Here is a 24,215-nt window from a genome sequence, read left to right as displayed (position 1 = left end):
GGTCTTGACTCTTTATCCAATTTGCCAGTCTGTGTCTTTTAATTGGAGCAGTTAGCCCATTTACATTTAAGGTTAATATTATGTGTGAACTTGATCCTGTAATTATGATGTAACTGCTTCTTTTGCTTGTCAGTTGATGCGGTTTCTTCCTAGCATCGATGGTCTTTACAATTTGTCATGTTTTTGCAGTAGTTGGTACCAGTTGTTCCTTTCCATGTTTGGTGCTTCCTTCAGTATCTCTTGTAGTGGAGGCCTGGTGGTGACAAAATCTCTCAGCATTTGCTTGTCTGTAAAGGATTTTATTTCTCCTTCACTTATGAAACTTAGCGGGGCTGGATATGAAATTCTGGGTTTAAAATTCCTTTCTTTAAGAATGTTGAATATTGGCCCCCACTCTCTTCTGGCTTGTAGAGTTTCTGCTGAGAGATCCGCTGTTAGTCTGATGGGCTTCCCTTTGTGGGTAACCTGACCTTTCTCTCTGGCTGCCCTTAACATTTTTTCCTTTATTTCAACTTTGGTGAATCTGACAATTGTGTGTCTTGGAGTTGCTCTTCTCAAGGAGTATCTTTGTGGCATTCTCTGTATTTCCTGAATTTGAATGTTGGCCTGCCTTGCTGGGTTGGGGAAGTTCTCCTGAATAATATCCTGCAGCATCTTTTCCAACTGGGTTCCATTCTCACTGTCACTTTCAGGTACACCAATCAGACGCAGATTCGGTCTTTTCACATAGTCCCATATTTCTTGGAGGCTTTGTTCATTTCTTTTTACTCTTTTTTCTGAAAATTTCTCTTCTCGCTTAATTTCATTAATTTGATCTTCAATCATTGATACCCTTTCTTCCAGTTGATCAAGTTGGTTACTGAAGCTTGTTCATTTGTCATGTAGTTCCCGTGTCATGGTTTTCATCACTGTCAGGTCATTTAAGGACTTCTCTACATTGGTTATTCTAGTTAGCCATTCTTCAGATTTTTTTTCAACGTTTTTAGTTTCTTTGCGCTGGGTTCGTAGTTCCTTCTTTAGCTCGGAGAAATTTGATCGTCTGAAGCCTTCTTCTCTCAGCTCGTCAAAGTCATTCTCGGTCCAGCTTTGTTCTGTTGCTGGCGAGGAGCTGTGTTCCTTTGGAGCGGGAGAGGCTATCTGATTTTTAGAATTTTCAGCTTTTCTGCACTGCTTTTTCCCCATCTTTGTGGTCTTATCTGTCTTTGGTCTTTGATGATGGTGACACACAGATGGGGTTTTGGTGTGGATGTCCTTTCTGTTTGTTAGTTTTCCTTCTAACAGTCAGGACCGTCAGCTGCAGGTCTGTTGGAGTTTCCTTGAGGTCCACTCCAGACACTGTTTGCCTGGGTATCAGCAGCGGAAGCTGCAAAATAGTGAATATTGCTGAACAGCAAATGTTGCTGTCTGATCGTTCCTCTGGGAGCTTCCTCTCAGAGGTGTACCCAGCCGTGTGAGGTGTGAGGTGTCAGTCCGCCCCTAGAGGGTGATGTCTCCCAGTTAGGCTACTCAGGGGTCAGGGACCCACTTGAGCAGGCAGTCTGACCGTTCTCAGACCTCAGACTCTGTGCTGGGAGAATCACTGCTCTCTTCAAAGCTGTCAGAGAGGGACATTTACATCTGCAGAGGTTTCTGCTGCCTTTTGTTTGGCCATGCCCTGTCCCCAGAGGTGGAGTCTACAGAGGCAGGCAGGCCTCCTTGAGCTCCGGTGGGCTCCAGCCAGTTCGAGCTTCCTGGCCCTTTTGTTTACCTACTTAAGCCTCAGCAATAGCTGGCGCCCCTCCCCTGACTTCACTGCTGCCTTGTAGTTAGATCTCAGACTGCTGTGCTAGCAATGAGGGAGACTCTGTGGGCGTGGGACCCTCCGAGCCAGGCGCGGGATATAATCTGCTGTTGTGCGGTTTGCTAAGACCCTTGGTGAAGCACATTATTAGGGTGGGAGTGACTTGATTTTCCGGGTGTTGCGTGTCTCAGTTTCCCTTGGCTAGGAAAGGGAATTCCCTTCCCCCTTGCACTTCCCGAGTGAGGCAATGCCTTCCCCTGCTTCGGCTCTCGCTCGTTGGGCTGCACCCACTGTCCTGCAGCCACTATCTGACACGCCCCGGTGAGTTGAACCTGATACCTTAGTTGGAAATGCAGAAGTCATCCGTCTTCTGTGTTGCTCACACTGGGAGCTGGAGGCTGGAACTGTTCCTATTTGGCCATCTTGGCGCCCCTTCTGCCACATTTTCTTAATCCAGTCTATCATTGATGGACATTTGGGTTGGTTCCAAGTCTTTGCTATTATGAATAGTGCCGCAGTAAACATATGTGTGCATGTGTCTTTATAGCAGCATGATTTATAATCCTTTGGGTATATACCCAGTAATGGGATGGCTGGGTCAAATGGTGTTTCTAGTTCTAGATCCTTGAGGAATCGCCAAACTGTCTTCCACAATGGTCGAACTAGTTTACAGTCCCACCAACAGTGTAAAAGTTTCCTGTTTCTCCACATCCTCTCCAGCACCTGTTGTTTCCTGACTTTTTAATGATCGCCATTCTAACTGGTGTGAGTTGGTATCTCATTGTGGTTTTGATTTGCATTTCTCTGATGGCCAGTGATGATGAGTATTTTTTCATGTGTCTGTTGGCTGCGTAAATGTCTTCGTTTGAGAAGTGTCTGTTCATATCCTTTGCCCACTTTTTGATGGGATTGTTTGTTTTTTTGTTGTAAATTTGTTTGATTTTTTTGTAGGTTCTGGATATTAGCCCTTTGTCAGATGAGTAGCTTGCAAAAATTTTCTCCCATTCTGTAGGTTGCCTGTTCACTCTGATAGTAGTTTCTTTTGCTGTTGCAGAACTGTCACCCAGGCTGGAGTGCAGTGGCCCAATTTTGGCCCACTGCAACCTCTACCTCCCAGGTTCAAGCGATTCTCCTGCCTCACCCTCACAAGTAGATGGGACTGCAGGTGCATGACACCACGCCCAACCATGCCCAAATAATTTTTGTATTTTTATTAGAGACAGGGTTTCCGCATGTTGGCCAGGTTGTTCTTAAACTGCTGGCTTCAAGTGATCCGCCTGCCTTGGCTTCCCAAAGTACTGGGATTAGAGGCTTGAGCCACCACACCCAGTCTAGAATGACCTTTTTTTGTAAAGTGACTTCTCAGGTCTTTTCCTTATTTTCTTAATAAGATGTCTTTTTGTTTTCAAGATGTAGACATTTTTTATATATTCTGAATAAGAAACCTTCCTTGGTTATTTTTGTTGGAAATACTTTTCCCCACTCTGTCTTATTCATTGTCGTATTCATTCTGTTAGTAATGTCTTTTGATGAACATGAGCTCTTAATTCTAATGTAGAAAAATTTGTCTTTTCTGTTTCTGAGGTTGCGAACCCCAAAAATCTGAGACAGGTCTCAGTTCATTTAGAAAGTTTAATTTGCCAAGGCTGAGGACGTGCGCCTGTGACACAGCCTCAGGAGGTCCTGTGACATGTGCTCAAGGTGGTCAGAGCACAGTTTTGTTTTACACATTTTAGGGAGACATAAGACCTCAATCAACATATGTAAGATTAGCATTGGTTCAGTCTGGAAAGGCAGGACTACTTGAAACAGAGAGGGGGCTTCCAGGTCATAGGTAGATAAGAGACAAGTGGTTGGGTTTTTTTTTTTTTTTTGAGACAGAGTTTTGCTCTTGCCGCCCAGGCTGGGGTGCAATGGCACGATCTCGGCTCACTGCACCCTCCACCTTGAGGGTTCAGCCTATTCTCCTGCCTCAGCCTCCCGAGTAGCTGGGATTACAGGTGCCCGCCACCACACCCAGGGAATTTTTATATTTTTAGTAGAGATGGAGTTTCACCATTTTGGCCAGGCTGGTCTTGAACTCATGACCTCAGGTGATCCATCTGCCTTGGCCTCCCAAAGTGCTGGGATTACGGGTGTGAGCCATTGTGCCCAGCTGGCTGCATTTTTTTTTTTTTTTTGAGTTTCTGATTAGCCCCTCCAAAGGAGGCAATCAGATATGCATTTATCTCAGGGAACAGAGGGATGACTTTGAATAGAATGGGAGGCAACTTTCCCCTAAGCAGTTTCCAGCTTGACTTTTCCCTTTAGCTTAGTGATTTGGGAGGCTCAAGATACTTTGCTTTCACAAGGTCATGGAGATGTGTGTGTGTGTGTGTGTGTGTGTGTGTGTGTGTGTGTGTGTGTGTGTGTGTATTTTTTTTTTCTTCTTATTTTCTAGAACTTTTCTTGTTTTCCTTTCACAGTTAAATCTGTAGTCTACCTGGAATTGAGTTTTGGGCATGGTATAATGTTGAGTCGTTTTCCATAGGGATACCTAGATGTCCTTTTCCCACTCATTCATTACCACTTTTTATGTAAATCAAATATCCACGTGTGTGTGCCAGTTTTAATTTTCATGTTTTTGATGAATAATGATGGTGAACACTTTTCCTTATGCTTATTGGCCATTGCTTTCTGTTTTTTCTTTAATAAAGTATCTCTTTAAGTTTTGTGTGTGTGTGTGCCTGTTGTAAACTCCTGTTGTTTATTACTGTAACTGTCCAGTGGATTCTTCCTGCCCACTTGTGCAGACAAAACCAATTCTCTGAGACCATGGCATTGTAATAAATAGTTTAATTGACACAAGCCTGGCCACACCATGTGGGAGATGGAGTTATTACTCAAATTCATCTCTTCCAAAATTTGGAGGTTAGGATTTTTAAAGGACAGTTTGGTGGGCCAGGGAATCTGGATTCTGGGTGAAGCCACAGGACTAGTCAGTGGGAGGTCTGTGGGTCCTGGTGGCCACTAATGAATCATCAGAAATGCTAAAAACCTGAAAAGACATCTCAAAAGGCCAATCTCAAATTCTATAATAGCACTGTTACTTGCAGGAGTAATTGAGTTGCAAATCTTGTGACTTTTGGAATAATGACTGGTAATCATTTATGTGTACACCTTAGCAGAATTCAGGCTCCTCATCCTTGTAATCTGGTGGTCTTTCTTTCATTAGCTTTACAAAAACGGTTTAGTTTTGGGGAAGGGCTATTATCGTTTAAACTATATATGTCTCCCAAAGTTAGAGTGGCCAGGGCCAAGGAATGATTGAGGGCAGTTTAGAGGTTAAAGGTAAGATGGCTGTGGATTGTCTTACAGTGAAGGCAAGTAGCTGTAATTTAGAGATACGTTGCCTCTTGGCGGCTTCTTCTCTGTTACTTAACACCTTGAAGGTGAGGTTGTTTAAATCCTGTTGTGGGGTTTGAGGGCCGGAATCCAACTTTTGGAATTTTTTCCTAATGTCAGGAGAGGATTGGGTGATAAAATGCATATTAAGGATTAGGCAACCTTCTGGCCCCTCTGGGTCTAGGACTGTAAAGTGTTTAAGGGCAGCTGCTAAGCGGTCCATGAACTGGGCTGGGTTTTCATCTTTACCGTGGGTAGTTTCCTTTAGCTTGTCATAATTAACAGGTTTGTAGGCTGCCTTTTTGAGCCCCTCGACTAGGCAGGAGACCATGTAATCTTGCCTGTCTTTACATGGGGAGTCCATCTGGTATTGCCAATGGGGATCCTCTCGGGGAACTGCCCTGGTGCCCTCTTGGAAGCCTGGCTCATGAAGCCAGTGGGTATCTGCGTAGGACTGGGCTAGAAAGTAAACTCTTTCTTGTTCTTCTAGGGAGAGGGGAGAGGTCAGGATGACATTTAAGTTACTCCAGGTTAAATTGTAGGACTGAGTTTAGATATTGGAATTGCTGTATATATTTAGTGGAGTCTGATGAGAAAGACCCTAAACGCTGGCTGATTTGGGAAAGGTCTGATAGAGAAAAAGGCACATGTACCCTGACTATGCCTTCAGCTCCAGCCACCTCTCTAAGAGGAAATTGTTGGGCAGGTGGGGGAGAGCTAATTGCTAAATTAAACTGTAAGCCAGACCGGGTGTGAGGTCTGCTTGCAGTAGGCGTCCCTGACTGAGTCCTGGGCTGTAATGTGGGTGAGCAGCCAAAGCAGGTGTCCCCGCAATTGACCTGCCACCAAGGGAATGTGGGTGAATGATCAAGGTAGGCGTCCCCTCGGTGATCAGACACCAAGGGAAGAGGTCAGAGTTTTTGAATGCATGGATGAAGTGTGTCTCCTTTTTGTCTCTGCCAGGAGGGGAGAGAAACTGAAATTGAAAGGAGAGAGATTGAAGGGAGACGAGAGAGGTTAGGTAGAGAGCGAAAAAACTGCTTACCCGAGTGTGAAGAACCACTTACCAATTTGAAATTGGTGAGATGGTCCTTGGGCTGGCTGGTTTGATGACCCAAGGTCGTAGGTGGATCTCCTCACGGAGGGAGTGTGAGGACAGGGGACCGGTCTCCCAAAGGAGTTCCCCTGTCCTGGGTTTTTGGCACCAGATGTTACGCACGTCCATGTAAGCGACCACCTGATCTGGTTTAGTGTGAGCAACAAGGCTGTTTATTCACTTGGGTGCACGTGGGCTGAGTCCAAGAAAGGAGTCAGGGAAGGGTTGTGGGGTTATCATTGGTTCTTACAGGTTTGGGATAGGCGGTGGTGTTAGGAGCAATTTTTGCAGTCAGGGAATGGATGTTTACAAAGTACATTCTCAAGGGCTGGGAGGATGTTACAAAGTACATTCACAAGGATGGAGAATATGACAAAGTACATTATCACAAGGTGGGGGTGGGGTGGGGGATGTCACGATGGTGGCTTGACCATGTGCAACCAGCTCAAAGGACTTTACAGTATGGATCCTCCAAATTCGTAAAAATTGTTTTGGTTATTTGTTTTCATATGTTCTTTGCAGCTCCATATGATTTCTAGCATCAGTTTGTCAATTAAAAACAAAAATGCCTGCTGGGGTTTTGATTGGGAATGCACTGAATCTATAAACCAGTTTAGGGAGAAGTGAACATCTTAATAGTTGGTTCTTTTAAACCATGAATGAGGTACATCACTCCATTTATTTAGGTCTTTAATTTCTCTCAATGATGTTTTGCAGTTTTCAGTGTAGAGATACTGTATATGCTGATCTTACATCTTGCAACCTTATTAAATCACTTATTCTAATTGCTGTTTTATATATTTTTTGTATTTTTGTACATAAACGATCTTGTCATCTGTGAATAAACAGCTTCACTTCTTATTTTTCTGATCTGAATCCCTTTTCTTTTTCCTGTTGTACTAGGGGAAAGCTATAGTACATTGTTGTGACAGAGTGGAGCAAACATCCTTGTTCTCAATCTATTAATTAACAAGTAGTTGGGGGCCAGGCATGGTGGCTCACACCTGTAATCCCAGCCCTTTGGGAGGCCAAGGCGGGTGGATCACCTGAAGTCAGGAGTTCGAGACCAGCCTGGCTAACGTGGTGAAACCCCGCCTCTACTAAAAATACAAAAATTAGCTGGGTATGGTGGCATGTACCTGTAATCCCAGCTACTTGGGAGGCTGAGACACGAGAATTGCTTGAACCTGGGAGTCGGAGGTTGCAGTGAGTGGAGATTACACCACTGCAGTCCAACCTGGATGACAAAACGAGACTCCCTCTCAAAACAAAAAAAAAAAAAAAAAAAAAAAAAAAAGTAGTTGGGTATGAAGACATGGGGAGTTGGAAGCATTCATTCAGCTTTTCACCAAGTATAATCTTAGCTCTAAATTTTTCATAGATGACCTTTATCTGGTTGCCCCTCTGTAATCTCTACTTTCCACACCTCCATTATCAGACAACCACGGTTCGGCTTTCTGGAGAGAGAGTATTTTACATTTTCTGCTATTTTCTGTAAATGGAATATGTTGTATAGTTTTAATCTAGTTTTTTCATGTAGCATAGTGTTTTTATGGCTCACTCGTGTTTTAGCACACATCAATTCTAGCATGTCCATTTTTTTAAAAAATGCAACATTGTCTTTAATTCTTTGTTGATACTGCGTTTTGTCCATTCAGAAGATTTAAAAAATTTGAAAATTTTAGTTGTTTTAATTTGGGGCTGTCACAAAAATGCTTCTATCAAAATTTACATAAAAGGCTTTATATGGCCATGTGTTTTCACTTCTTTATCATAGATATGTAGGAGTGGAATTGCTATGTTATATAAGTACATGTTTAACTTCTTGGGAAAAAACCAAATTGTTTACAAAATGACTGTACCATTTTACATTCTGACCACCACTTGGTATTCACAATCTTCTATATTATTTGCCATTCTGGGGTATATTTAACAGTATCTTACTGTGATTTTGATTTGTAGTTCAGTAGTGATGAGGGATGTAGGGAATCTTTTTATGTGCTTACTAGACATTCCTGTATCTTCTTTGGTGAAATGTCTATTCAGACATTTTGTCCATTTTAAAATTGTGCTGTCTTATCAAGTAGTAAGAATGTATGTATTTTGGATACAAGCTCTATGTCATATATATGATTTACATATATTTTCTCTCAGCCTGTGGCTTTTTTTTTTTTTTTGGAGATGGAGTCTTGCTCTGCTTCCCAGGCTGGAGTGCCGTGGCATGATCTCAGCTCACTGCAACCTCTGCCTCCCAGGTTCAAGCAGTTCTCCTGCCTTAGCCTCCCAAGTAGCTGAGATTGCAAGTGCCCACTACTATGCCTGGCTAATTTTTATATTTTTAGTAGAGATGGGGTTGCACCATGTTGGCCAGGCTGGCTTCAACTCCTGACCTCAAGTGATCCGCCCACCTCAGCCTCCCAAAGTGCTGGGATTACAGGCATGTGCCACCGTGCCCAGCCAGTCTGTGACTTCCTAATAGTGTCTTTTGAAGCATAAAACTTTAATATTGATGATACATAATTTAAGGTTTATTTTTGAGAATAGAACTTTTGGTGTCATAGCGAAGAAATCTTTGACTAAACCAACCTCACGATTATTTAATCTTACAGCTTTTTCTAGAATTTTTAAAATTTAGTTCTTACATTTTGGTCTGTGATCCATTGTGAGTTAGTTTTTTGTTTTGTTTGTATATATGTATTTTTGCATATGGATATTTGCGTATTCATTTTACCCAGCACAGTTTATTGAGAAGGCTGGTTTTTTCCCCCCATTGAATTGCCTTGGTACCTTTATTCAAAATCAGTTAACCATAAATGTGTGTGTTTTTTTCTGGACCATTTGTTCTGTCTCATTTAAATATTTTTCTGTCTTGGTACCAGTCCTGACTATCTTGATTATTATAGCTTTATTGTAACTTCAAATCCAGTAAGTCTTACAGCTTTGTTCATTTTTATAATGGCTTTGGCTATTTTAGGTTTTTGTATATTTATATATATTTAAGGATCTGCTTGTCAGTTTATACCATAAAGCCTGTCAGGGTTTTGATAGGAAATGATTTGAATCTATAGATTTAATTTGGGGAGAGCTGCAGTCTTAACTGTATTGTGTCTCTAGCCTATGAACATGGGTTACTTCTGCATATATTTATCTTTTATTTCTTTCAGTGATATTTTGTATTTTTCAGTGTATAAGTCTTATACTTTTGTTAAATCACTTCCAAATATTTTATTCTTAATAGGATTATGAATGGAGTTGTATCTTAATTTCATTTTCATTTTATTCGTTGCCAGTATATAGAAATACAGTTGGTTTTTGCATATTGATCTTATATTCTGTGACCTTGATATAATCTTTTATTAGATCTAGTAGTTTATATTTGTAGATTCCTTAACATTTTCTATCTACAGGATCAGTCTACTATGATAAACATAGTTTCATTTCTTTTTTTCCAGTCTGTATGCCTTTAATGTATTTTCTTGCCTTATTGTACTGGCAAGAGTCTCCAGTATGATGTTCATTGGAAGTGGTGAGAGTGGACCACCTTTGCTTGTTCCTGAAGCATATTGCAATCCCACAGATCCACCAAGAATATAACAAAAATCAGCCAGGTACAATGGCTCATGCCTGTAATACCAGTGGTTTGAGAGGCCAAGGCCAGAGGATCACTTGAGGCCAGGAATTTGAGATCTTCTTGTCAACACAGGGAGACCCTTGTCTCTACAAAAAACGTGTGGTGGTGTACAACTGTAGTCCTCGCCACTCAAGAGTCTGAGGCGAGAGGATAGCTTGAGTCCAGGAGTTTAGTGCTACAGTGAGCCATGATCATGCCACTTCACTCCAACTCGGCAACAGAATGAGACCTTATCGCTAAAAAAATAAAACAACAAAAATAACATTTACACAATCAACAAAGGAATTGAAAGGGGACACTAAACAAAAATATTTGACAGAAATGATGGTAGTACAGGAAGAACAGAGGAACAAAACAGATGAGACATTTAAAAAATAGGAAAATGGTAGACATAATCCAGACAAGTTAGTAATTTCATTACATGTGCATAGTCTAAATATTCCAATCAAAAGAGATTATCAGGTTCTATGACAATTCAAAATCCTATTATATGCTGTCTACAGGAAACACACTTCAGCTGTAAAAGCACAAATAAGTTGAAAAGGATTGAGAGATATACCAGGCAAACTGTATTCATGAGAGAACTAGAGCCTGAGTCAAAATAGATTTTAAGACAAGAAATATTACTAGAGACCAGGAGCAAAATTTCGTAGTGTTAAAAGGATTAATACATTAGGAATACATAGCAATTTTTGTTGTCTGTTTAACAGCAGAGCTTCAAAATATATGAAGTAAAAACTGACAGAATTGAAAGGATTAGTAGGAGTTCAACAATTATAGTTTGTGATTTCAAAAGTCTTTCAATAATAGAACCACTAGACTGAAATTAGTAAAGGTAGAGCTTGAAAAGTATTACCAGCCACTTTGATCTGATATATAATCTTTTTTTCAAGATTTATGGGCCATTCTCCAGGATAGGGCGTATAATCTAGGAACATAACACAAGTTCAATACATTGAAAAGAATGAAATCATTTGAAGTTTGTCCACTGACTGTGATGGAATTCCATTATAAATCAATATCAGAAAGAAATATGAGAATTTAGATAACATATTTATAAATGGACCAAGGACAACTTCACAAGAGAAATTAGAAGAAAATATTTTGAACTCAGTGGAAGTGAACCCACATCAAAATTTATGGGATGCAGCTAAAGCAGTACTTTCAGGGAAATTTAGATCATGTTTATGAGAAAAAAATGGTTTTGATCCAGTCATCTTAAGTTTCCATCTTATGAATGAAAAGAACAGAATATACTCAAAAGCAAGCTCAAGAAAGGTTCCAGTGGAAATCAGTGAAATAAACACAAGAAAAATAATAGAGAAACATCATTGAAACACAAAGTTGGTTCTTTCAAAAGTTATTTGAGTTAGACTGACCATGAAAAAAAAAAAAAAAAGACGTGAATTTCCAAAATCAGGCATAAAAGAGGGGACGTTACCATCCTAAAGAAAAGTATTACAAAGGGTTTTTTTTTTTGTAGAGACAGAGCTTTGCTCTTGTCACCCAGACTGGAGTGCGGTGACATGATCTTGGCTCACTGCAACGTCCGCCTCCTGGGTTCAAGTGATTCTCCTGCCTCAGCCTCCTGAGTAGCTGAGATTACAGGTGCCCACCACCAGGCCCAGATAATTTTTGTATTTTTAGTAAAGACGGGATTTCACCATGTTGGCCAGGCTGGTCTCAAACTCCTGACCTCAGGTGATCCACCTCGCCCAGCCTACAAAGGAAATTTATGATCAACTTGCTATCAGTAACTTGGGCAAATCTTGCGAAGACATACATAACAAAAAAAAGGCTCAAAAAAAAAAAAGAAACTTTGAGTACAGAGAGCAGTGTAGACCCAGATAACTTTACAGCTGAATGTTTTCAAACATAAGAAGCATTATTACCGGCCGGGCGCGGTGGCTCAAGCCTGTAATCCCAGCACTTTGGGAGGCCGAGACGGGCGGATCACGAGGTCAGGAGTTCGAGACCATCCTGGCTAACACAGTGAAACCCCGTCTCTACTAAAAAATACAAAAAAAAACTAGCCGGGCGAGGTGGTGGGCGCCTGTAGTCCCAGCTACTCGGGAGGCTGAGGCAGGAGAATGGCGTAAAAACCCGGGAGGCAGAGCTTGCAGTGAGCTGAGATCCAGCCACTGCACTCCACCCTGGGCGACACAGCGAGACTCCAACAAAAAAAAAAAGCATTATTACCTACATTCCAAAAGAGTTTGTATTAGGGTAAGGGTAGAGAAAATGCTTTCCGCTCATTTCTGTGAGTCCAGTGATACTGCTGCCAATGGTAGGCAAAGATCACAAGAAAAGAAAATTCCAGATTATTATTCCTCATGAATATACATGCAGAAATTGTTACCAAATGACAGGAAACGGAATCCTGGTTTATATTTAAAGTATTTTATACCATGACCAAGTTGGGATTATCCCAGAAATGGAAGGTTGGTTTGACATTTGTGAGTCAGTTCATATGATATACTTTATTAATAAAATAATAGGCAAAAACCACATGATCCTTTCAGTAAATGCAGAAAAAAAAACGCATCTGGGAAAAATCTAAAACTCATTCAGGATAAAGTATTTGAATCAACTAGACATACAGAAGGGAACTTTCTGATATAGGGCATGTACAAAAATTTTATTGTTATTATATTTTAGTTTTAATTTTTAAATTTGTGTCCTTGATCCTTTTTTTTTTTTTTCTTTTTTGAGACAGAGTCTCATGCTTACGGCTCACTGCAGCCTGGACCTCCCAGGCACAAGTGATTCTCCTGCCTCATCCTCCCAAGTAACTGGGACTACAGGCGTGCACCATCATGTCGGGCTGATTTTTTTGTTTTTTGTAGAGACGAGGTTTCGCCATGTTGGCCAGGCTGATCTCAAACTCCTGAGCTCAAGCTATCTGCTAGCCTCTGCCTCCCAAAGTGCTGGGATTACAGGCGTGAGCCACTATGCCCGGCTCTGATCCACTTATAATTAATGTTTGTTTATGGTGTTATATTAAGAGCTCCATTCCCTACTGTGTTTGTTTCTTGTGTATTGGTATCTGGTTGTTCCCCACCATTTATAGAGAAGATTATCTTACGCCATTGAATTCCTTTGGTACCTTTGCCAAAAATCAGGTCTCCTTTTGTTCTCTCTATCCTGTTTTATTGATCTATAAGTTGATCAAATACCACATTGTCTTGAGTATTCTAGCTTTAATAGTGTGTCAAATCTGATACTATAAATATTTCAACTTTGTTCTTATTTTCCAAAGTAGTTTGAGCTATTTTAGGCTCTTTACATTTCCATGTAAATTTTAGGGTCATTATGTCAGTCCTCCAAGACGACTTTCTGGGATTTTTAGTGTGGTTGTATTGAATTTGTAGAACACTTTGGAGAGTATTGCCATTTTAATGCATAAACAAGATACATCTCTTTTTAATCAGGTCTTTTTCAATTTTTCTCAGCGTTGTTTCATAGTTTTTAAATTTGTAGCTTTGTAGAAGTCTTGTATGTATTTTGATAAATGTATCATTTTTATTCTATTTTTAATGGAGTCAAAAGATTTTATTTTCTGATTGTTGCTAATATACAATGAAACAATTGATTTTTGGGTATTGTGCTTGTATTCTTCAATCTTGCTAAATTAATATATTTCTGAACCTTTTTTCTAGGATTTACTTTATATACAGTGAATTCACTTTATATAAACAGTAGTTCTAGGAACTCAAATAGTTGAGAGTTTTTCTTTATATTAGTGCCCCACAGCTAATACATTCAGAAATAATGATCAAAATATAAAATATGTATTTTAATAGCCCTAATAACACTTTCACTCTACATACTGATAAAAAAAATGCTGAAACTAATAGATGGAAAATTGAGAGGAAACTTTATAAACGGTGGATCAAGTTGACACTGTCTGAAGCTACTCACCAATCTTAACATTACTAGTAAATGGAACAAACAGACCTTATGTGTCTGCATATGTGATTTGATAGAACATTGCATTAGGTCTTTTTTATCTCTCTCTCTTGTGGTCGTATTTATTGTTACTTTCTTTAACATATGAAACATACATAGAAATAGCTGTTATAATACTGTTGTCTGTTGATTTCCATACTTCTGATAGTTCTGGGTCTGTTTTTATTGATTGATTTTTCTCTTGGTTATGGATTATATTTTCCTGTTTCTTTGCATACTTGGTTTGTTGTTGTTGCTTGTTTCTTTATTGATGTCATTGTGAATTTTATGTCACTGGGTTCCAGCTTTTGCATCTCTTTAGGTAGTATTGGGTTTTGTTGTAACATATAGTCTAGCTAATTGGAATCTATTTGATTATTTTTAGCTTTATCTTTTAAATGTGTTCGCACAAGTTCAGCACTTTAGTGTGGGACTAATTTATTTTGTTACTAAGGAAATACATTCCTGAGGACCCTACCTAGAACCCCATGTATTATGTCGTCTTTCCTCTGTGACTCTTAGGTTTGTTCTCACATATCCACAGTACTCACTCATAGACTCAAGAGGACCTTTCTTCAAAGCATATATGCACACAAACGCTCCTGCATACTGTTGGGCACAGTCTTGTTCACTCTCTCCCCCTTTCTCTTTGCTGCTCCCTCTTTTCAGGAACACTGCCTTGCAAATTCTAAGCATCTTTCCCCTGTCATTGACACCCCAAAACGCTTAGCTTTTCAACTCACCAAAATTGTCAGGCTGTGTTAGGCTTCTCTATTCTTGCATTGTAGCCTAGAGCTTGCCTGTAGGTGGTAAAATGGTGTATTGTAAGAGTCATCTTAGTTTTTTGTTTCCTACCTCAGGAATTACAGCCCTGCCCTGCCTTTTTTTGGTGTCTTGAAATTGTTGTTTTATATATTTTGTTTTGTTTTCTGTTTTTGTCCTCAGGTGGGAGAGTAAACCCAGTCCCTGTTATTCCATCTTGCATGAAAGCAAACTTTTACAGATTTGCTTTTTAAAATGTATTAGGTGATACAAGAATTTGGGGAAACAAAAGATAAAGATCTTCTGCTTAAGAAAATACAAGTGAGGCCTGGTGCAGTGGCTCACGCCTGTAATCCTAGCACTTTGTGAGGCCAAGGTGGGTGGATTGCTTGAGCCCAGGAGTTCAAGACCAGCATAGTGAAAATGACGAAACCCCTGACTCTACAAAAAATTTAAAAAATTTGCCAGGCATGGTAGTGCTTGCCTGTAGTCCCAGCTACTTGGGCCTGATATGGTAAGATCACCTGAGCCCAGGGATGTCGAGGCTATAGTGAGCCGTGATTGCACCACTGCACTGCAGCCTGGATGATCACAGAGTGAGACGCTGTCTCAAAAAACATAAGTGGTTTTTTGGTTATGTTCAAAAGTTACTTTGTTTGGATTTTGATTAGAATTTTGTTATTAACTATTATTTCTGTAGAACCTTATACTTTGGGAAATTGACATTTTTAAATATTTAGCCTTCCCATAAAAGTATATGCTATGTTACTTTAAGCCTTGTTTCTAGCCCATCAGTGAAGTTGTATAATTTTCTTTATAAATGGTTTATTTATTTATTAGATTTTTTTTGGTATTTTCTTTTGTTTGAATAATTAATGTTTTTTTTCTGTTTGGTTATTTTGGAGTAATATTTATATATTTTATTTATTAACTGACACTGGCACTAAATTTTCATAGTGAAATATGAAATTTCATAATTTCATAAATTTTCATATAATATTTTTGGTTGCTTTATCATTATTTTAAGTGCACTCTGTATATTTCATATGTAAGTCATTTGTGTCTTGGTATAGTTGACAGGGTTTTTTTTTATTCTCCATTAAAAAAAATTCAGGTTATCTTTTAAAATGAAAACCTATCTTTTTCTCTGTGGTTGCTTTCTTTTTTAATATGCTGAGAAATCTTTCTCAGACCAAGAATATAAAAAACATTTTATTTTAGTACTGGTCCAGCTTTAGTTTTTTCCAAAGAGCTGTGGCTCTAACACTTTCTTCTAAAAAGTCATCTTTGTATCTAACTACATTTCTTTATATATAGTTGGCACTTCATGTCCGTGGGTTTCACGTCCATTAATTCAAGCAACTGCTGATCCTGGAAAAAAAAAAAAAAAAGATGAATAGTTGCATCTCTACTAAGCATATATTGACTTGTTTTGTCATTATTCCCTAAGCAATAAAGTATAACAACTATTTATGTAGCATTTCCCCTGTATTAGGTATTATTAAAAATCTCAAGTTGATTTAAAGCATATGGGAGGATGTACATAGGTTATATGCAAATGCTATATCATTTTATGTTAGGCGCTTGAGCATTGGTAGATTTTTGTATCCTTGGGGATTCTGGAACCAATGCCAGTTGGATACCAAGAGACTACTCAAGTGTGAATATCTTTTAAGGTTTTTTTATTTTTAATATCTGTTGTCTTAATACTGCTCCCAAAAGATAATAATAATTTACTTTTATAAAACATTGCCTAATCAGGTTATCACTTTTATTAGATTTTTATTAAGTGTATTTTTTTCCTTTGTTCAACATATATTGACAGATGTTAAAAATTTAAGATTAGATCGGTATCTTTTATAACTAATTTTAGGGACTAGTTAAAGGCAGACGTTTAAAAAGAATTTTCATTTAGTATTATATTGAGATCTGTTATGTCTGGGAAATTGAGAAAGTTTTCTTTTTTTTTCTTTCTTTTTTAGAAAATCTTAATATAAGTGACAGGATCAGAATTTCTTGGCTAACATCTCAGGGCTTTTTTTGTTGCTTTTTTTTCCTATATTGATATATTTTATTAATAACCTTTGCTAAAGAAATTGTTTTTCTGTTTTTATAGTTTTGGTAAGCAGTTTGGAGGAAAAAGAGGATGTGATTGTCTTGTATTAGAGCCTTCAGAAATGATTGTGGTAAGAACTTTAAAGAATGCTGAATTGTTTTTGATATGCTTCAGTTTTAACTTTAAATGTAGTAGGCTTTAAATGCTTAAGGAGGTTTTATTACTGTGACCTTTTAGAGATTTTATCAAGTAGCGTCAGAACCATCTACCAAGTTTATCTGTTTCTGTCTATTCAGACTTTTTTTGATCCTCAAGAGAGTGTGAAACATAATACACTTATATATAATTTGCAGATTTGGTGTTTTTTACCCCTTCTACCAGAAAACTAAAAATTTTTAAAAGGGGGCCATGAGTTTTCAAGTGACTTTTTTTTTTTTTTTTTTTTTGAGACAGAGTTTTATCTTGGTGCCCAGGCTGGAGTGCAGTGGTGCAATCTTGGCTCACTGCAACCTCCACCTCCCGGATGTAAGCAATTTTCCTACCTTAGCCTCCTGAGTAGCTGGGATTACAGGCACCTGGCACCATGCCCAGCTAGGTTTTGTATTTTTTAGTAGAGATGGGGGTTTCACCACGTTGGCCAGGCTGGTCTCGAACTCCTGACCTCAGGTGATCCACCTGCCTCGGCCTCCCAAAGTGCTGAGATTACAGGCGTGAGCCACCGCAGCCAGCCTCAAGTGATTTCTTCTTTCCCATTCAATTTCACTTTTTCAATAAACTTTGAATTCTGTAGTCTGTGCCCAAGACTAGAGAGAATGAAGCAGAGAAAAGTAAAAAGACATATGATTAGATCCAAGTAAGAAATGGTCTTAGTATTTTCACTTTTTAATTATTTGAGATAAGTTTTTATTTAAGGGTGTATTTCAGGAATAATTCTTTATTTTTTCTTAAAAGAGCTAAGTAGTTGATCTAACTTTAGAATATGGTTTTTGTTTGGTTGGTTTTTTTTTTGTTTTTTTTTTTTTTTTTAAGTATTAGAAGAATCAAGAACACAGCTTGCTTTTACCTTGTTCTAAGATGACCTTACTAGAAAATAGCATATACTCAGTGGACTCATTGTCCTGCTAGGATCTCATGTAGATGACCATGTCATCTGATTAGATTTGAACTGTCGAGAAGAGAAATTGAATTCTTAATGAAGCATTTTAGTGTAAGGGCTCAAAACTAAACTACTTTTCCATTTCGTGGTGCTATAGTCAGATATCTTCAAATATTTTGTTTTCTCTTTCCTAAACTGGATCGTCTGTATAACCATGAACTCACTATCCCTAATTTTATGTGAGCAACTGGATTTTAAGCTCTTACAGGGCAAAGATTATGTCTTATTGTATCTCCCAGAGTATTGCAGAGTGCTGCCTGCATAGTAAGTATTCAGTAAATCTTTCTTGAATTCAAGTTTGTTCAAGGATGGAGTATGTATTGTTTCAAATTTGTTTTCTTTAAGCACTGAATATATGGGATTCCTATTAGAGCCTCAGAATTCTTTCTTTTAAATGTATGTATTGAGGAACATGGCAAGGAAACTGCCCAGGCAGTATTGATTTTTGTCACTTTTTAGTTGTATTTTGTATTTCTCATACTGTATGCAAAAGAAATACTGCTTTTACTTCAGTGTTATAATCCTGTTTTAGTGCTTATTTTACGTACTTTATGTAATATTTTCATACGAGGAGGAAGAAAAGGAGAAATCATAGGCATAGCTATAAATGACATTGTTGGTGCAATCGATACATTCAAAATATGGACTGCAGATTGGATAATATCAAATTCCCTGAGTTTGATAACCATATTGTGGTTCTGTAAGACAAAGTCCTTATTGTTAGCAAATACATGTTGACATATTTTGGGTTCAAGAAGCATTATATCTCCAATTTATTCTTCACTATTTCAGAAAAACAAGTATATAAAATAAAAAGTCACATCAAGTACATATATTTATGGCTGGTAGTTTTTAAATTTCAAAAATTTAATTTATTGATTGGTATAATTTTAAATGCTTTATGAGTTATAGGAGAAAACAATCCAAAATAGGTGAAATTTTTCAGAATTGTTAAAAATGACTGGTCAAATGGTTTTGTCTGTTTGTACAGAGATTTGAATAACTCCACTGGTGATTGGAAATGTCTGTTACTGAACACATTCTTGATCGCCTGATAAGTTAGTCATCTTAATCTGACACATTATAAAGTAATCTCCTTGTTTTAACTACTTCTTCTTTTTTTTTTTTTTTTTTTTAAAGAAACAGAACCTTGCCCAGAGTGGAGTGCAGTAGTGCAGTAGCTCACTGCAGCCTTGAACTCCTGGGCTCAAGTGAGCCTCTCTCCTCAGCCTCTCAAGTAGCTGGGACTACAGATGCATCCCACCATACCAGCTAATTATTTTTTTTTGTTGTTGTTGTTGTTGTTGTAGAGACAGCCTTGCTATGTTTCACAGGCTGATCTCGAACTCTTGACCTCAAGCAATCCTCCCACCTCAGCCTCCCCAAGTGTTGGACTTATAGGTGTGAGCCACTATGCCTGGCCCAAAGTATACTTTTAGACAAGAAGCATTATTTAATGTAAGAATGGTACTGTATAGTGATAAAAGGTTAATTGTATCAAGGTTACACAATCCTGAAGCTTTACATGCCTTCAAAATATATAAAACAAAAATTGTCCTTAGTAAAATCAGAACTAGAGAAACTCACAATCACAGTGGGAGATTTTTATTTTTAGGTTTTTTTTGTGATGGAATTTTGCTCTATCATCTAAGCTGTAATGCAGTGGCACAATCTCAGCTCACTGCAACCTCTGCCTCCCAGGCTTAAGTGATTCTCCTGCCTCAGCCTCCCAAGTAACTGGGATTACAGGTTGTCCCACCACACCCAGCTAATTTTTGTATTTTTAGTAGAGATAGTGTTTCGCCATGTTGGCCAGGCTGGTTTTGAACTCCTGACCTGAGGTAATCCTCTTGCCTCGGCCTCCCAAAGTGCTGGGATTACAGGCATGAGCCACTGTGCCTGACTGAGAGATTTTAATATACCTCCAAAGTAACTGACAAAACCACCACCACAAATCAGTTAAGGATATTGAGGATTTGAACCTCATCATGTACACATTTTACCTAAGGAGACATACAGGGAACACTACACCTATCAACAACAGAGTGTGCCTACTTTTCAAGTGTGCTTGGAATGTTTTTTAAATTTGACCATATACTGAGACATGAAGCAAGTCTCAAAATTTCAGTGTTTGAAATTTTATAGTTTCTGACCACCATGAAATTAATTTAAAAACCAATTATAAAAACACAGCTAGAAAAAAATACAAATTCTGAAATTCAGGCGTATGCTCTAAATTGCTTGTAAAAGAAGAATTACTTAGAAAATTAGAAAATATTTTAAATGAGTAAATATGACCTATTAAAATGTGTAGAATTCAGTGTAAGCCTTTCTTGTTGTGAAATTTAAGCCCTAGTAGTATAAGAGCAAAGGCTAACAGTAAAGTGTTCATGTCAGGAAATTAAAAGAGCAGTATATGAACAGAAATCACAAGCCAAGAAATAATAAAGATCAATATAAAAATAAGTACCAATGGCATAAAAGCAAACTTAGGATAATGAGGATTGACAAAGGACAAGGTTGAGTCTCAGAAAAGACTAAGGAAATTGATAAACCCCTGTCAGAGATAATCAAAAATAAAACATGCCATACGATCAGTATCAGGAATGAAAAAGGATTCACTACTATGATCAAGCAAACATTTTTAAAATGCTAATAAGGGAGATGGTATGGAAAGCTTAAAGCTAGTAAGTTTGACGTTTTAGTCAAATTCCTTTAAAAAAAAATCACCAAAGTAGCACATACACACACGAATAGAAGATCTGCAGAGAAAGTGAATCTGTAATTATAAACATTTTCATTTAGAAATTCAGACCCATGTGACTTCACTGGTAAATTTTTCCAAACATTTAAAGAAGAAATAATACTGAGCATCTAACAGGAAAAAAAAAAATATTAACTTCTTTGCCTTATTTTATGAGCCTATTATAATTTTTATAACAGCCTAACAAGGGCATTATACAAAAGCAGTATTATAGGTTAGTATTTTTAAATAAAAATAAATGTAAAAATCTAAATATTTTAGGTAGTTGAATCTCAGTGTACATACAAAGGATAAAACAACATGACTACATTGAATTTAGTTCCAGAATCACAAGTTGATTTAGCATTTGAAAATATATGGGATTCACTACATTGATATAATTAGAGAAAAAAAATCGGGTAATAATTTCTGTAGATGCAGAAAAAGCTCTTGATAATCAAAACCCATTCATGATTTTAAAAGCTTTTAGCAAGCTAGGAAGAGAATAAAACTTTTATAACGTAATTGTTACCTGCAGAAACCCTATAATAAACATTGAAAACTTTCTCCCAACATTTGGGATTATATGAAGAAAGCTCACCATACCAAAACTATTGGCTAGGCGATGCATTTAGGCAGGGAAAGAAAGAGATTGGAAAAAAATATAAAACTGTGATTTACAGATGACATAATTTATATGTAGAAAACCCCAAATAACCTAAGTGTGAACTTTTGAAATTTATGTCATTTCAGCAAGGTCGTTGGATACTTGTTCATACATAAAAATCAACTGTATTTCTCCTTACAAGCAAGTAGAAAATTGAATTTTATAGACATACCATTTATGAACATCAAAACCATCTATATACATCAGATTAAATCTAAAAAAAAGTTGTAGGAGACCTTTACACAGAAAACCATAAAAAGTTGTTTTTAGATCTTCTTTAAATCAGTTGAGACAATATTTTTAAGATATAAATTATCTCAAAATTTGTCTAAAATTTAGTGCAATTCCCATCATAATCCCAGGATATTTTTTAAATAGGGATAAAGGAATTGATCTGTAACATATGTCACATAAGGGAAGAAGAATACATTTACAAAAACTGTATGAAAAATACTTAAGCTGGGTGTCGTGACACACGTCTGTAGTCCCCATTATTCCTGTCTGTGAATAGCCACTGCACTCCAGCCTGGGCAACATAGACTCCATCTATAAAACCAACAAACAAAACACTTAAGATTAAACTTAACAAATGTGCAGAAACAATGTATTTAAATACCCCTGAAATAAAAAAATTAAACTTGAGCAAAAAAAGAGATGCCATGTTCTTAGGTATGGAGTTACCAGAATAAGGATATTACTTTTTGTTAGTTTACCCTATGAATATAATGAAATCCCAGTGAAATATACCATCAGGTATAGTGTTTATTTTGTGTTTTGCATTTTGTGCCATTTAAAAGAATAAAAAAGCAAGGAGGACTAGAAGAAACCTGAGAAAGAAGAGCAATTTTAGGGGAGCCATGTAAATATTTTTATATACTAAAAACAATTCAAAAGGAGAAAATATTTACTCTTTCCCCCAAAAAACAAAATACATGATTTTAATATATGTAAAATTTTGGTATAGTTCCATGAATAATTATTATTTCTGGTGACTTTAAGAGACAGTATTTTACCTGTACATTCCTAATGTAGTATGTCCCCTAGCACAGAAAGAGCCAGTTGTCTCATTGTTGGTGTTACTAGTGGTCTTTTTTTTAATATTATTATTATTTTTGAGACGGAATCTCGATCTGTCGCCCAGGCTGAGCTGAGTGCAGTGCCTGAGTGCCTGAGTGCAGTGCAGTGGCGTGATCTCAGCTCACTGCAACCTCCACCTCCTGGGTTCAAGTGATTCTCCTACCTCAGCCTCCCGAGTAGCTGAGATTACAAGCACACGCCACCACTCCCAGCTAATTTTTATATTCTTAGTAGAAATGGGGTTTGACCATGTTGGTCAGACTAGCCTCAAACTCCTGACCTCAGGTGATCCACCCACCTCAGCCTCCTAAAGTGCTGGGATTACAGGCGTGAGCCACTGAGCCCAGCCTACTAGTGGTCTTTTTACAGTTTTCTGTACAGTCATGCACTGCAGAGCAATGTTTTGGTTATGACCAATCACATGTATGACAATGGTTCCATAAAATTATAATACTGTGTTTTTACTGTATCTTTTCTGTGTTTCGATACACAGATACTTAACATTGTGTTATAATTGCCTACCGTGTTCAGTATAGTAACATGCTTTACAGGTTGGTAGCTTGGGAGCAATAGGCCATACTATATAGCCTAGATAAGTAGTAGGCTGTACTGTCTATGTGTAAGTGCACTCTATGATGTTCACACAATGACAAAATTGCCTAACAACTAATTCCTCAGAATGTATCCTTATCGTTTAAGTGACACATGGCTGTGTATGTGTGTGTATAGATGCCCATTATATGTAACTAATTATAATTAATTTAACATAACACATATACATAAATCTATACATATATAAATATTAGTATTCAAATTAGTATCCAGGATGATGGAACCAGGATGTTAGTGGTAATGTTGATTTTGTTAATTTAAAGCAATTATATATGTATGGGTAATATTTATGTATAAATTATGAAAAATTCTATATATTATGATACATTTAATTGGAAATAATTGAAATTTATAATTTTAATTATAGTTAATATAACTAATAGATGCATAAATAAATGTCATTAGTAATCAAGATTTTTATTTTAGCATAAGAGTTGTGTAAAATTAAAGATAAGAAAAACTCCAGTCTAAAACGTCAGTAGGAAATGTCAGCATCGACACATGACTATTTTTTTCTCTTAAAAGTATTCACCAAATTTTTTCACCTTAAGAAGAAAAATGTGTTTCCTAGGGTTGTTCATTGCAAAAGCTTAGAAGCAGCGATATCCAAGCAGTTAAACCATTCCTAATGGTTATAGAGCTCAGATTATGATGATAGTAAGTAGGTGCCATTTCCCCACTGAAAGGATAACAAACCTTTGTTAAGTTAATGATTTATAGCGGGTGTGGACACCAAGAAATGTATTAGATTGGGATTTCCTTCACCAGAAAGCAGAGAAATATTTAAAATTATTGGGCTTCTCTCAGAAGTATCAGGATTCTGTGAATCTTAATACTTGGGGCCTTGACATGAGATTCTTTTTTACCTGGAAAGACTCTTCTATTTGTATTCATTGTCATTGCTGATAGGTCTGAATTTACTTCCACCACATTATGTGCTTTGTATTTGTTCTTGTTTCCCCCCCCCCCTTTTTTTTTTGCCCTCCTTTATTTTAAGTTCTTTTTTCCTTCCTCTCCTCCCCACCATACTCTTGGAGAAATGGTCTCTTCTTTTAGTGCTAATTCTGACTATTTTAAAATTCCTACTTAGACCAGGCACAATGGCTCCCTCCTGTAATCTTTGGGAGTCCAAAGATTTGGGAGTCCAAAACTTTGGGAGTCCAAGGCTAGTGGATCACCTGAGATCAAGAGTGCGAGACCAGCCTGGCCAACATGGTGAAACCCCATTTCTACTGAAAATACAAAACTTAGCCAGGTGTGGTGGGCACCTGTAATCCTAGCTACTCGGAAGGCTGAGGCTGGG

The 24,215-nt window shown here is 37.7% G+C and overlaps 1 protein-coding gene across 5 annotated transcripts in view; it reads left to right on the top strand.

The window, feature by feature from the left end:
- The window catches only part of RAPGEF6 (Rap guanine nucleotide exchange factor (GEF) 6), a 219,391-nt gene that overhangs the window by 62,070 nt on the left and 133,106 nt on the right, over positions 1-24,215 (top strand). For all 5 annotated transcript variants that reach the window (XM_012002443.1, XM_012002445.1, XM_012002442.1 and 2 more), the window contains exon 5: positions 16,718-16,787. In XM_012002443.1, coding sequence (XP_011857833.1) covers positions 16,718-16,787 — 70 coding nt within the window. The remainder of the gene's footprint in view (positions 1-16,717; positions 16,788-24,215) is intronic.

Source organism: Mandrillus leucophaeus, unplaced genomic scaffold, assembly GCF_000951045.1.
Source record: "Mandrillus leucophaeus isolate KB7577 unplaced genomic scaffold, Mleu.le_1.0 Scaffold688, whole genome shotgun sequence".
Lineage (NCBI taxonomy): Eukaryota > Metazoa > Chordata > Mammalia > Primates > Cercopithecidae > Mandrillus > Mandrillus leucophaeus.
This window is presented reverse-complemented; position numbering and strand designations above follow the sequence as displayed.